The following is a 14,207-nucleotide window of genomic DNA, read 5'->3' as shown; positions in this document are numbered from 1 at the left end:
TAATTATGCGTTTACAAGTATACATATAAAATATGGAATCTGTATGTATACAGGTATACACTGAAAAGGAAAAATTATATCTCTGTGAAGTTTAGAATGAATTCAGGCAAGATCTAAGATTTTGTAAAGTAGTAATTGAGCGTTATGGTTTTGTTGTGGGTGGATGGATGGATGGTTGTAATCCACATGAGTATTTCTCACACTTCATCCAAGTGAACCATGCAATGTTGTCCTTGCTGTAATTAAAGAAACCTGCATGTTAATCACTTCGGGGCTTTCATTGTTTTGCTTCTTGAGAAAGTAGCATTCTCTGTGTAGTTTTGCAATGTTTAAATGTTAATAATTTCAGACATCCATTAGGATTGGTGGGTAAACATCTCAAGGCATACACACAAGGGCAGTCACAATTGCAGATGTTAATCTGTCTTCTGACAAAGGTAAACAAGATTAGTGAAAAATTGTTATTTTATTTCCTGTTTGCTGACATGGAGAATTATTTTGCCAGTTCAGACTGATTTCCATGAGTAATGTTCTCTTTTCAAAAATCTGTTATTTTTCCCCTTAACATTATATATAAAATAGGTGGCATATGGAAAATATTTAGTATAGTACTTAACAGAAACTCCGTATTTCTTCATTAATAGATTATGCATACTTTCAGCAATACGTTCAGTAATGTATCTAGCAAAGATTAGTCATCAAATCTAGAGAATGAGAGGAAAAATATTTCTACTGCACTAAACAATGCACTATAGTAGTTCCCAAACTGTGGGTCGGGACCCACCAGTTGGTCCCGACCTGATTTTTGATGGATTGCCAGAGTGATGAAAACATCAGTATCTAACTGCTTCTAACCCTGAAGCGATTCAAAAATCTGTTACTGTAGCTGCTAATGAGCTGGGCTCCTGCAGTTTGCAAGCATGTGTAAATGTAGGGAAATGTATGTGGGTCTGTCTTTCTGGTTATTGGTTATTTCTGGTTATTTTTACTTATAAATATAATACTATTTCTTTCTAGATCTCCTTTTTTTAAGTCAGGTAAACCTGGGCGAGTCCCAAAAGAATGTTTTAAAAAGTGGGTCCTGCTGCTAAAAAGTTTGGGAACCACTGATGTATAGTCTTCAATATGGTTGACAAGAGATTTTAAAAATAAAATGTTAAATGTTAATGTTACGCCCCAGAAGGGGCAAATCTGCTGAACAACCTAGATGCCAAGTCAAGTCTGTCTGAGGACACTACCCCTGAAATAGGGACACAACATCCTCTTATAAGAAATCAGAGGGATTCAGATGCTCAAATCCCCTCAACTTCATCAGATTGACTTTCACCTACCCGCTCCCAGAGCATTCCATGGGGCCAGCTGAAAATCATATCTTGAAATATTGCTGGTTGGTTTGCAAAGACTCGTGGAAAAGAGTTAGATACTGTTTTAAGCGACCAAGATATTATTTTACTGCAGGAGACTTGGGCAATTAGACCTATTGAATTTGATGGGTTTCTTTCTATATCTTTACCCGCATGGAAGAATGCAGTAAAAGGCTGCCCAGTTGGAGGCTTTGCCATATTAGTGAAACCTGCTTTCAAACATGAATTGATATTTATGGCTGATAGTTATATATATGCCTCCTTTAAAAGATAAATCTGCAACTGAAAAGCAATGGGCATATCTTAGTGGTATAATCAATGACCTGACTGGTAAATTTCCCTCTTATAAGATTCTAATCGCAGGAGATTTCACTTCCAGGGTGGGGCATAATTCTGACATCTTGCATCAACTTTGGGACTTACCTACTGACACTATATTGCCAGAGAGCGGTCTGTTCGAAAGGCAATCGAAAGATAGAACAATCAATGCCACGGGGCTTCTTCTAGCCAAATTTTACTTGGCCTTACTTGGCTAAATGGCTTAGACGCATTGGGAGATAATGGAGAATTCACTTATATCTCACCTAGAGGTGCAAGTGTTATTGATTATATCTTGGTTCCTCCTCAACTCCTTCCCCAGATAGAACTTTTGTGTTGGACACCCTCAATCTAGTGACCATCTTCCTCTGTTGTGTGATTTAGATTATCTCCCAAATCATTATCATAACGCTAACACCCAGGGTGAAGAAGGCTACTCAAATATAACAAAAAGAATTAAATGGGACCCAGACTCTAAGGACTCATTTTGTACATTGATACAAGCAAAGGAAACCCCTCAGTTGTCCACTCTGGATCAACCAGGAATTGTCCACTTTTTCGAGGACTTAATATCTACTCTTTTGAATGTATTAGGTAAGATCCCCTCATCCCGAAGCGTTGAGGGTGGGCGAGATGATTCTAAGATTGATCAGATGTGCTTATCTCTGAAAACTGCCGTTTGCAGCACTGCTAAACTGTGGGAATCACACTTTAAATCAATTTTTTTTATGAATTCAAATCGACCTCAGTTGTTCAGGCATCCAGCCAGCCAGACCTCCCAGACTGGCCTGCTGTCTCAGTGGATGAGGTCATTTCAATTATTAACCAGCTAAAACAGGATAAAGCAGCTGGCCCAGATGCAATTCCCTCAGACATCTATAAAGCAGCGCCAGACTGGTGGGCACCAATTATCGCGGAACTATTCACAAGAATCGATAAATTTGGAGTAATTCCAGAATCGTGGGCCAGATCAATCTTGGTCCCTATTTTCAAAAGAGGAAATAAGAACCTTCCCTCTAGCTACAGGCCAATAAGCCTTTTGGATGTCTCAGGAAAAATGTACGCATCCCACTTATTGAAGAAACTTTCTTCCTGGATATCTGATTATAATATCATAGGTCCAGAGCAAGCAGGTTTCAGACCAAACAAGTCCACAGTCGATCACTGTGTGATATTGTCCCATTTAATTTTCAAACAAGTGACTCAAAAGAAATCTCGATTCTATGTGGCATTCTGTGTGGCATTCCTGGACTTAAAGTCTGCCTGACTCTATTGATAGGGACAGACTCTGGGGAAAACTTGAGAAGATGGGACTTGACAAAAGATTATTAGAATTAATTTGTGTCCTCCATCTAAACACTTCCTGTCAAGTGAAATTATCCCCACAAGGTGACCTTTCAGCTCCAATCCCGATCAACAAGGTGATCAAGCAGGGTTGTGAGCTGGCACCCATTCTGTTCATCCTTTTCATCAATGATTTGGCCCCCTTCTTAACAAAGTTTGACACGCAATGCCCCAAACTGGGATTGGTGGACGTCCCTTTACTTTTATATGCTGTCGACATGGCTCTGATCTCATGTACAAAAATAGGCTTACAAAGACTGGTCAAAGCCTGCATTGAGTATTTTACAATAAACTCTTTGCAGTTAAATTATGAAAAGTCTAAAATTGTGGTTTTGGGGAACTCATGGAAACCACAATCTTGGCTTTTCAGTGGAAAATTAATACAACAGGTCAAGGAATTCCAGTACCTTGGTCTTCGTTTTCATTACAAGTATTCCTGGTCCTCTTATCGATCAATTTGCAATTAATTCATCCAAACCAGTGGTTCAAGCCATAACTCGCTTTTTCTTCTCCTGGGGCAACCAGTTTATACCAGCTGCTTTGCAAGCTTTCAATGCTAAAGTCATACCACAAATTTTATATGGCATCCCAGTATGGATGCTGGTATTAAATAACACAATTGAAAGGGTTCAATCTAAATTTCTTTACAAAATTCTCGACTTACCGCATTGCGTTCCCTACGCAGAACTCTGTCTGGAATCAGGTCAACATAGACTGGAGTTACATGCATGGTTCAGTTTTTTAAAACACTGGGCCAAAGACTTTTTCAGGGCTGATCACGATCTGCTGCTAAAGGGGCTGTTGACTGATTCAATGTTAAGTCCTTGCCTAGTACTATTTTATAAAAAAACTCAACAGATGGACCTTGAGGGGCCCCCTCTCCTGAGGTTATCACCAGGCTTTTGACAACCTGACTATATGATATAGAAAGGCAAGAGTTTCTAGGCGCAGCACAGAAAAAATGTTCCCCTTTGAATTTTCAACTTAAAATTACAACTGGTCAACAACCAAAATATCTGTCCCTCCTAATGCACCCCCTCGAGAGAAGGGCCTTTACCTTGGCATGTTGTAATGTGACCCCCTCTAATGACTTACATGGCAGATTCAGAAATGCCTCCTGGGAAGATCGTTTATGTAGCTGCAATTTAGGCGAAGTAGAATCATCCATACACATTATGTTGCGCAGTCTCAGATATCAAGCACTAAGACAGCAATTTCTCTCTCCCTTGCTTAATGCTAAAACAGGGCATTCTGAGAATGCTATAATTCAGTTCCTTCTAGCAGGTGATGTCAAGCATACAAGGTGGATGATGCTTCCCAGATCTGTGCAGACTGAAGCTGAGCAGCTTGCCAGCCCCAGCAACAGTCACACCATACCCCTCAGCTCCAACGGGCAGGCAATTGCCTTCCTGTATTTTCCTCTCTCTTCCTTGCACACAGAGGGGGATGGGCAGTGCAAATAGCAGCAGGGCTGCAAGCCCTCCACTGGAAATAGGAAAAAATCAGTCGTCTTATCTTAGCTCACATTGACTTCTCAACTTTTAAGTTTAGGCAGATATAGCCTTCAGTTTTATCCCTGAAGAAGAGTTGTTTATATTACCCCAAACATATACAGCGATGGGGATACATTCTCCAATCCCCGTTGTTATGCGATTAGGTTGTTAAGCAAACATTTTGCCCACTCTAGTGTCTTTGTTATGTAAATAGACACTCCCTGTGAGACACTAGCTGGCTACACAGGCCGCTGGAGATAGATTGTCTTTTTTTTCCTTTTTTTTTTTTTTTGCATTAAGAGCCTCTTTGTTGTGTAAACAGACCCTCTGCTGCAGGCTATGGGAGACCAGATTGCCTCATTAAAAGCCTCTTTGTTGTGCTTCGAACACTGTATGCGGTCTGTCATTAAACAGAAGATTAAGTTGTGCATTCCTGTAGTTCATGGGTCTCCAAACCCCAGCCTGCAGCCAACCTCTTGTCCCCTAAAAGCCTCTGGCCCACTCAACTGAACATGACCAGAACTGTGCTCTCTTTGTGTCTGGAGGGTGTTCTGAGGGCCAGAGAGTTTGAATGAATGAGCCCGTTCATTCATTTATTCACTCATCTGAGTTCCATCTCTAATTTATTTATTTAAGTTTTATATTTAAATTTTTTTTTCAGGCCCTCCACACCATGCCAGATATTTGATGTGGCCCTCTGGCCAAAAAGTTTGGAGAGCCCTGCTGTAGTTCATTTCTGTCCAACCAGCTCTGCATAATTAGATGTACAAGCTTTTGGCCTGTACCTTTACTTCCCAGCTAATTTCCTTAATTGCGTGTGAGGTGATTCATCTGCTAAATCTCCTTTTAAAATATTTTCCAAATCAACCCATAAGGAGGTGCTATCTGATATTTGTGAATAAGAAATTTTCTGTCTGCCCATTACATTCTGTTTTGGTGGCAACAAATTATTTTATTTCTGATCAGAGCTTAGCAGTATTTAAATCTTTGTCCATAGAAATGTCTGTGGCACATGTTCTCACCCTTTTGTAATCCAACAGTTGTAATGCTTTATAAAAGGGGAAGTCTCAAATCTTTTCTGTACTCTTTAGAGTCATGTATAACAAACCGTAAAGATTTGGTTTGCGTGTCACCAAGTCCTAAACACTTCACTAAGAAAGGCAGCCAACAAATCAATTATGTGTTTGTTTTATATCCATCTGCCTGTTTCCAGCCCTGGCCCTGAAGTGCAAAATCCTTTGGCTGCTCAGATGGTCTTGTTTTTATGATGGTATTATTGGGGAGTAAATTTATGAGGTTCACTTGAGGCCAGGATGCAGATGCAAAGGAAAAGAGTGTTCCTGTACCTTTTTGTAGCTGTGTAGAACACAGACTTACTACAGATTTAGTTTTTCTATTCTTGTGTAAGTGATCTTTTACTTTTGACCCCACCATTTAGAAATCATTGCTATAAATGAAATTAAGCTAATATTTGATTTCGAAGATAGGCAACACATTTTGGAAGATTGTTACCTCATCTTCCAGATCCTTACTCTGATTATAGTAGTCAGTATAGTATATTAAGGTATAGAATTATACCCAGAATTCACAATTGTCAGCTGGCCATGGTCAGTGAGCCACAGTTGTGGCCTGCATCTGCCAGCAAACTTGGCCAAGAGAGCATCATCTGCACCATATCAATGCAGTAGTCAGATTTGCCTCGCCTTTTTCATACCATTAGAACATACCATAAAACTGCAGTGTGATTCTAGGTTCCTTTTTTTCTTCCAAAGTTGGGAAGAAGGCAGGGCTCACTTATCACGCTCACAAGAGAACAATGGTCCACTCCTACAGTGAGCCTCTTAAATGTGAATGCCAGGTAATAATTAAAGTACTGTGAGTTGTATTCTAAGTTTAGTTGGTCATGACTAAGGAAGTGAGTTATGACTAATATTTATTTCAATGGGATTTAATCACGACTAACAGAACAGCATACCAGTGTGCTAAATTGCTCTTGTGATGAATTGATATAAAAACAGAACATCTTCATTTTCACCAACTTTTACAGCATATGCATTATAAATTTTTCAGGTGGCCTTTTAACAAGTGGACATGTTTTGTTTTGTTTTTGTTTAAGTGATATATACCCTGCCTTTCCCTCCATAAAAGCGGAGCTTTAAAGGCAGCGACTAGTTGCACAATCTCCCCTTCAGTTGTAGCCACTCTATTCTGTTGTAATTCCTGTGCTGTTTGTGCTTGTGGTAGTGAACCTCTGCTGCAAATACCACATTCTTTATCGAAAAGGGAGAAAAAGAGACCGTGGTGGGCCTGAAGAGCACCTGTGAGGAGTGGGAGATGGGGAAATAAAGATGGGCAAAGAAGATTATGTGAGAGAGATTTAATCATTTGATGTTCAGCTAGTTAGGCAAACAAAAGTAACCAAGAGGTAGACTGTATTTTTCCATGAGTTTACAGAGAAAACATACGGAGGAAGACCTGAGATTATTGTATTTCTTCATTATTTATCTTAAGTTCTGAAATAGCATTATTGGAATAAAAATTAAGCAAAAAGCAGGGTGAGAATGCATCAATTTGACTTTTCTTGTTTCTATAATATTCTTTGTTCTTTCTCCAGTCAAAGCTGTTTTTACTGTTATGTGCATACAGGGCTTTGACCAAAAGTAACAACTGTAGGTGGAGATCAATGTTGCAGAGTTAAGATGACAAAAGCACAGTGCTCACTCAGTAATAAGTGGTCTCCTCTCCAGGTGGTACATTTATTAATAAGACTATAGTGAGACCATTGTTCAGTAATGAGAAACTGACCCTACTACCAGCATACTCATTGACAAGTATGCTAATCTGTTAGGAATGCCAAAGGCTCATCAAGGGGAGCAGCACCCAGTCTTTGGTGCTCAGCACACCACCCTTTCCTGCTCTGCACTTCACTGATTTGCTAAATCAGCAGCGGAATGCTAGGCAAGTAGGAAGTTAAAATATAATCCCCCCAAAAGGGAATTAAACGAGAAAGGGGTAAAGAGAAGTACAAACAGGGTGGTAAAAAATTATTGGGCTTGACTGGGTGGCCACAAGGAAATAACTAGACAAAATTGGATGCGGTAACTAGCAGCACCCAGCAAGGAGAGCCAGAGATGCACAAAATCTCAGGTGTTGTCACAGCCAGGTAATTGGAAGAGGGGAAACTACCTGGTCGCTCCATCCCACCCTTTTACATAGGTATATGGGCTGGTATTTTATTGTTGGTGAATGTCAACCTCAGCAGACGATTTGGCTAACAGCTATTGTTTCTGGGGTAGTCCAGAGAGATCAATCCACGTGCTGCCTTTTTGGACATGGCATTTCAAGCAAGAAGCTCAGAGGAGCTGCCTCTGGGAAGCTGGAGAGCCTCTTTGGAAGGCTACAATATCCCAAATGAGCTCTAGGGTTAGAAATGTTCAAAAATAACAAAAATGGGGGAAGAAACAGGCCATTCACCACAATGCTGTTTTCTGGAGCTCAACCTTGTGAAGCAGAGTTTTAATATAGACTTTTGCCACTATACCGATGAGACTAATGGATCTGTAATTGCTGGGCTGGCTTTTATTACGTTTCTTATTGATGGGAAAAATAATACAATTGCCCCAGTCTAAAAGAGTCTGATGTATAGCATTTATTGACTCAGATGGTTTAGCGCCACCAGAGCATTTATTGACTCAGATGGTTTAGTGCCACCAGCGCTCAGTTATTTTTAAATAGCCCTGGAGGAATGCCGCCTTCTCCGGTTACTTTTATTGTTGTTTACAACATTGGAGCAGAGCAAATAATAAAAACATATATAACAATGTGTGTAAATACAAAAAAAGAGTATAGATTGTGATTTTTTTCAATCACATCATTTAAAGCAATTATGCACTTCAAAAAGGAGTAGAAATTGAAAGTGGAGAGTGGGATATTGACAGGGTAGGCCTAAAGATGACTTGACTAGTATCGGTAGAGATGGGTAAAAATGGTGATAATGAAATAAAAAACACATAACTCTGCACTTCTTGTTTTTGTAAAAAAAATAAATAACAAAAACCCCCAAATCTTCAAATAAAATAAAACTATTTTATTATTTAAGTTATAGGTATGTTATACCTAGAAAAATATGTATATTTTTCTCAGAAGTCAGCCTCAGAAGTGCTAGAGAGCCCCTCCAGTCTTATTAGAACTTTGATGCATTATAATAGGATGGACCTGTTATCTTTGCCTTGTCCAAAAAAGTATTGCTGTATTTATGCCATGTTTTATTGCCATAGATTGGCAAAGCCATACAATCTATAGAATGAAGCTGTGTCCTGGCATCAAATAAGAATGAAGTTCCTGGCATTTACTGATTGACATTGAAAGGCATGTTTGAATTATCACTGATGAAGACAGAAAATAAGTGGGAGGGAATAGGTGTCTAAGTGCTTCTCTTGTATTCATTTTAAAAAAAATTTTGGAGGGTGGGACATAAAACCACCCACCAGGTTCGTATTGATGAACAGAAAATGCTTCTTTTGTTTTAGCAGAGCTCTGATCCATCACATTTGATGGAGAGAGTTTGTAAGTTGCTTGGTTAAGGTCACAATTGGTGGAAGAGAGGAGATTATAATCCAAGTTTGTATTCACCTTTGTATTCATATACCGTCAAGAATGATTGGCTATGTTATAGTTTGCTTTTTAAGACACAGAATCCTAAGATCAATATTTCAGGCAACCCGATTCTGGCCAGTCCTACTGCCAGTGCTGTAGCCCCAGTGCCAGCAGTGGGTGTCACAAACATGCCGTAAAGGATGTTTGCACTGCCTAGAGAGGCAGCAGTGCTGGTGGGGAGGCTTGTGCTGCCCCGTCGACACAGTAGATCAACCTGGGTGCCACTGGTAACCACCAAACAGTGTGTGGGTATTGGGAGGCATTTTTGGTTGGGGAAGGGCAGAACAGGGGGAGGGACAGGCCCTGGAGAGGATGGGACAGGCAGAGGCCTCCTCTGCCAAATCCTATCCCCCGTGATGGGCTCAAAAGCTCAACATGGAGTTTCTTGTGTCTGCTCCAGCGAAATAACTGGTGCAGACTTGAGAAGCCCCATTGAGTAGGCTAGGGATTTACTTAGGGTAAGGGGATGATTATCACCTTCCCTTGAGAAGACCTCCAACCCGCTCGGATTCAGCACAGGATCCATTGGTAGCCATTTGGAGTTGCCGTTCCTGTGCTGGATAGGATTGGACTGTAAAAGTTTCTATCGGTTAAATCAATGCTGTTCAACTATGGCACTATTCCTTAAACATATACATAAATGGGAACTGCAAATCAACCATGCAAATTAGCATAAAACCGTTTCAGGAAGTGAAAGATCTTAAAAAGCCAGAGATTCTGTTTAAATAAATCCTCCTATTTCTTGCCTTATCATATTTCCGCTAATAGAAACCTTTGGCAGTCGTCCCCTCCCCCATTAATCACAGGTGTTAGGAGACCTTCACATTTGATTATCCCCTTCTCGTGTTCCTAGAGTTTAATTTTTACTTGGCATGCAGGTGCATTTAAAATAATTTCATTCATAGTGCCAATGAATTGTGCTAGCCACTTTAGTGCCTCATTATAGTGTGCTGCTTTCTCGGAAGGTTTTGTTCGTAAGGGCTTCTCTCCGTTTAAGAATTGCATCCAGAATGTTGTACATTCTCCTGCGACCTGAGTGGTCCCAGGAGAGTATTTCAAGGATGTTAATATAGTAATAAATTAGCCCTGATCATTATTTATGTATTGGATTGGTACAGTAGGGAAAACTGTGTTACAAATTCCATGAAGTATTAGAATATTGTTTTACTCTTTACCTACCTTATTGAATTTTTCTTTCTTAATATAAAAAAGAAGAAAGTCAGCAGATATTATCTGATTTCCTTTCTTTGAAGAGTTGTTACTGTCCTATATTCTTTTATAAAGGTGACCTTTCCCTCCTGCTTCTGTAAGCCTTGGTCTGTTACTGCGGTACATGACAATTGGCTGTATGGTCTTTGGGGCAGTCTTCTTTCACTCTGAACTGAAGGCTCAGAACCACCTGCACAGTAGGAGGCCGCCACATAGAGGCCAGATTCCAACAATCTATGTGCTGAACAGCTGGATGCCTTGTAGGCGTACATAAGCCTGCCGCACCCCACCGTAAGATCTATACATACTGTGGGCTTTGGAGCATTTCTATTTCCTTAACATCCAGCCTAGTTAAGAGTTCTGAACTACTCAAAAGCTTGCACACCACTTGGTGATATTTCAGTTGGGCTTAAGCTTTGTCCTCTGTAACACATGTCAGGAAATGGGAATATCTCATTGGAGCTGTTCTCTTGGGCAACTGAATAAGCTTCTTCCTTAGAAGGAGGTCCTTCTAGGGAACTGTGTGTCGAAGTTCACCCATGTTGCACTAAAGCTGCAGTATGTATGTTCTTGTGATGAATCACAGTGATTGGCATCTTGAGCACGACTAGGCATTTAATTGAAAATTTTTATCTCCGGAAAAATTACTCACAACTGATTTTGTTTTTCTGTAATAACTAATTTTGCTGCATTCTTGAGGCCTAGAACCATCCTGGTTATGTCATGTTAGTATTCAACCAATATAAATTCAACAAATATTGTACTTGATTCACATACCAACATGGCTCAGTGTTCTGTTAAAGTGATTTACTCCATGCCAGTGTCAACCTTTCTGAAAGTGTAGAGCAAATGGCCTCACCTATTTTGTTGAGTCACTCCATATAAATGGCACTGCATGGTAATGGCTGCCATGTGGAGTATTTCACTTTACTGTGAAAGCCAGCTGTTAGGATCAGTTATTCCATTCCTAAAGCTGCTTAGCTGACAACGTACCTGCCAGCACTTCTTATTTTCATTACCCATCTTTCACATTTTTTCCCCTTTAACGTAAAAATGGCTTTTAACTGACAGTATTCCTTGTATGTGCCTGGGTTTCCAGAATGTATAAGCTCAGAGTCAGGATTCACTGATCAAACACATCCCAGAACATGAGGTCTATTGATGTCTTTTGTGTGGTTCCTGATGATTTCACAATATTGCTAGTCCTTGAAAATTAGCAGGGAAGTAACTGGGTTTAGGGCAGGGTCTAGCAGTATAGGGCAGGGGAGGCCCATAGTTGTCCAAAAATTCCCTGAGATAAATGTGTGCCACCCATCTGCCTGCAAAAGGGGGAAAAAATTGGGTCTCTTTTTGGGGGTTGGGAATAGGAACCTTACAAGTCGTTTCTGTACCTTGTACAGTTTTTCAGCCAGCTTTCTCATACACCTGTGCCAAACGTCTATGTGTTCCTACTCCAAGAAAAGCTAGCTATCCTAGTATGGTTTAGAAGTTTTTTTAAAGATAAAATTTCTTCTGTAAACATTATGAATCATATTTATTTTTTGTCTCTTCAGCCTCGACATGTGTTTAACATGCTGAAGAAGTATGTGCGTGCCGAGCAGAAAGACAGACAGCATACTCTCAAGCACTTTGAACATGTCCGTATGGTGGATCCAAAGAAAGCTGCTCAGATCAGATCTCAGGTAATACATTTATCAAAGCTAGAGGCCCTTGTAATATGGTGTGAATGTTAATTGTTTCAACGAGTTATCACTTCTCATTGTGTTTGGTATGGAGAAAGGATATTATCTCTAAAGCTAAGCAATTACCTTTTTTTAATCTCCATTTTTAGAGGTGTTCCAAAGCATTGCAAAAATAACTTACAAAAATTATTAATTTCAGAAGCAGAGTTTGGTTAGTTTTAAGCATGCAAGACTTGCAAAATAGCTACTCTCACGGTCTACTAATCATGACAGCTGTATGCTGCCTTAGGGTTCAGCAGTTGTATACCTCTGATTCTGGGGACCAATAGCAGGAGAGGGATATGCTTTCAGCTCCTGCTTGTGGGCTTTCCAGGCACATCAGTTAGCAGTCAGAGGAAACAGGATGCTGAACTAGATCATGCTTTTGTCTGATCCAGCAAGGCTACTCTTATATTTCTATGTGCATTGTACCTCTGTTCTATGGCTGGCAAATTATTGCCCACATATAATGTATTACTTCTAGCCGCTGTATATGAGTTTGCAAAGGCCAACACAGTTAACTGCTTTGTCATTGGATTTTTTGACAGCCAATATCTTACTGTATGGATACTGTTTGGAAGCGTTTTCTGTGGAAAGTATAGGGTTTCATTTGTATTGCAGTTAGATTTCCAATCTTTAAGGGTTAATTTAGATGTTCCAGTATGAGACTCCAAAAACTCCTTGCTTGCTTTATGTTCACACAAGTCACCCAGTCCCATACAAAACAGGGCTAGGGATGTACTGCTTTTGGTGTATTCCATTTGTGCAGTAAAACCACTGATGCTGCAAGGAGCACATAAGTGTTACCACTTCAGTGGTTATGAAGTACCTTTGTGGGTAAGGACATTTCAGTGCCCTGTAGACAAGACATTTAGCATAAATAGCCTTTTCCTTTCTGTAAGGAATTCCATTCTCTCTCAGTACATCAACCAGGGACATTTTCATAATGCTGTGAAAATGCATTTCATTTGAGAGAGCGCTTTTCATATGATACGTGATTTATTAGATGATTCTTTAAACCCTAATAGGATGGCTTGTGGTATTCTGTGCCACAAATTTAATTATTCCCTTTCAAATGTATGCAGGAATAGAAAATGGCAAAGAATTGGCTTTAGAAAACAAAAACAGTGTAACAGTGGAGCCTCTAAAATTCTGAGAAATCTGTGCCTGCAATTCATAGTATCTGTTTTTCGTAATCAAGTCTAATTAATTAAGCCAGATCTAACAAGAGCACTTCATTATTGACACTGCTGAGAACCAATTTTATGGTTTATTTGGAGTAATTTTTTTTCTTTGTGCTGTAGGCAAGCAGGGGCTTCTTAGTACCCATTTATAATTTTAAGAATAAAAAATAGCCATGACAGCAAGGTGAGCTGCCTCCTGGAAGCACCTTGTACTCAGCAGTAGCACAGGGCAAGCTTGACCTTTCTTACCTTAACAGGTTTAGCTAGGTGTCTGTCTTTTTTGTCTTCATTTGCCATTCTTCAAACCAAGGGAGGCAGATAGAGGCCATATAGCAGAGTACTTCTTGTTGAAAATGGGCGGTACCTGTCGCTTGGCAAGCTTGGGCTCTGTTCTAACATTAGTTTTAATAGACAGTTTTAGTGTGAATTACCGTAGATACTCTCCTATAAGGCAAAAAATTTCTTCCCCAGAAAAGCAGCCTGAATCACCTTATCTTCAGGGCAGGCAAGCAGCGAGGGTGGGGGGGAGGCAAGTCAGCCAGCCAGCCAGCCAATCACTATTGTGGGAGGGAGCGAGTGAGTGAGCAAGTGATTTTCTGTGGAGAGGGGGCTGGGGCTGCTGCTGAGCGTTCACAGCTGCCTGCAGGTGTGCTGCACGTGCTCCTTCAGGCCGTTGCTCAGCTGCAGGAGCTCCACACGCTAGACTGGGCTGCGCAGGGCAGGGCAATCTGCCACCACAGCCATCAGCAGCCCCCCCCCCTCGCTCAGCACCAACACCCACGGAGGCATCTCTGGAGCGGCACCCAAGACAGAGCAGGATGCAGGAGGCAATGAACTGTGTGTGGAAGGAGGCATCTGAGCAAGGGAGAAGCAGTCATTTGAAACAGCTGAGTCCATCTCCTCTTTCCTTCTTGTTCC

At 40.5% G+C, this 14,207-nt stretch overlaps 1 protein-coding gene across 5 annotated transcripts in view; it reads left to right on the top strand.

Moving 5' to 3' along the window:
• The window catches only part of APP (amyloid beta precursor protein), a 195,212-nt gene that overhangs the window by 155,254 nt on the left and 25,751 nt on the right, over positions 1-14,207 (top strand). For all 5 annotated transcript variants that reach the window (XM_066622528.1, XM_066622530.1, XM_066622529.1 and 2 more), the window contains one exon: positions 11,938-12,066. In XM_066622528.1, coding sequence (XP_066478625.1) covers positions 11,938-12,066 — 129 coding nt within the window. The remainder of the gene's footprint in view (positions 1-11,937; positions 12,067-14,207) is intronic.

The sequence above is a fragment of the Tiliqua scincoides genome, chromosome 3, assembly GCF_035046505.1.
Source record: "Tiliqua scincoides isolate rTilSci1 chromosome 3, rTilSci1.hap2, whole genome shotgun sequence".
Taxonomy (NCBI): Eukaryota; Metazoa; Chordata; class Lepidosauria; order Squamata; family Scincidae; genus Tiliqua; species Tiliqua scincoides.
This window is presented reverse-complemented; position numbering and strand designations above follow the sequence as displayed.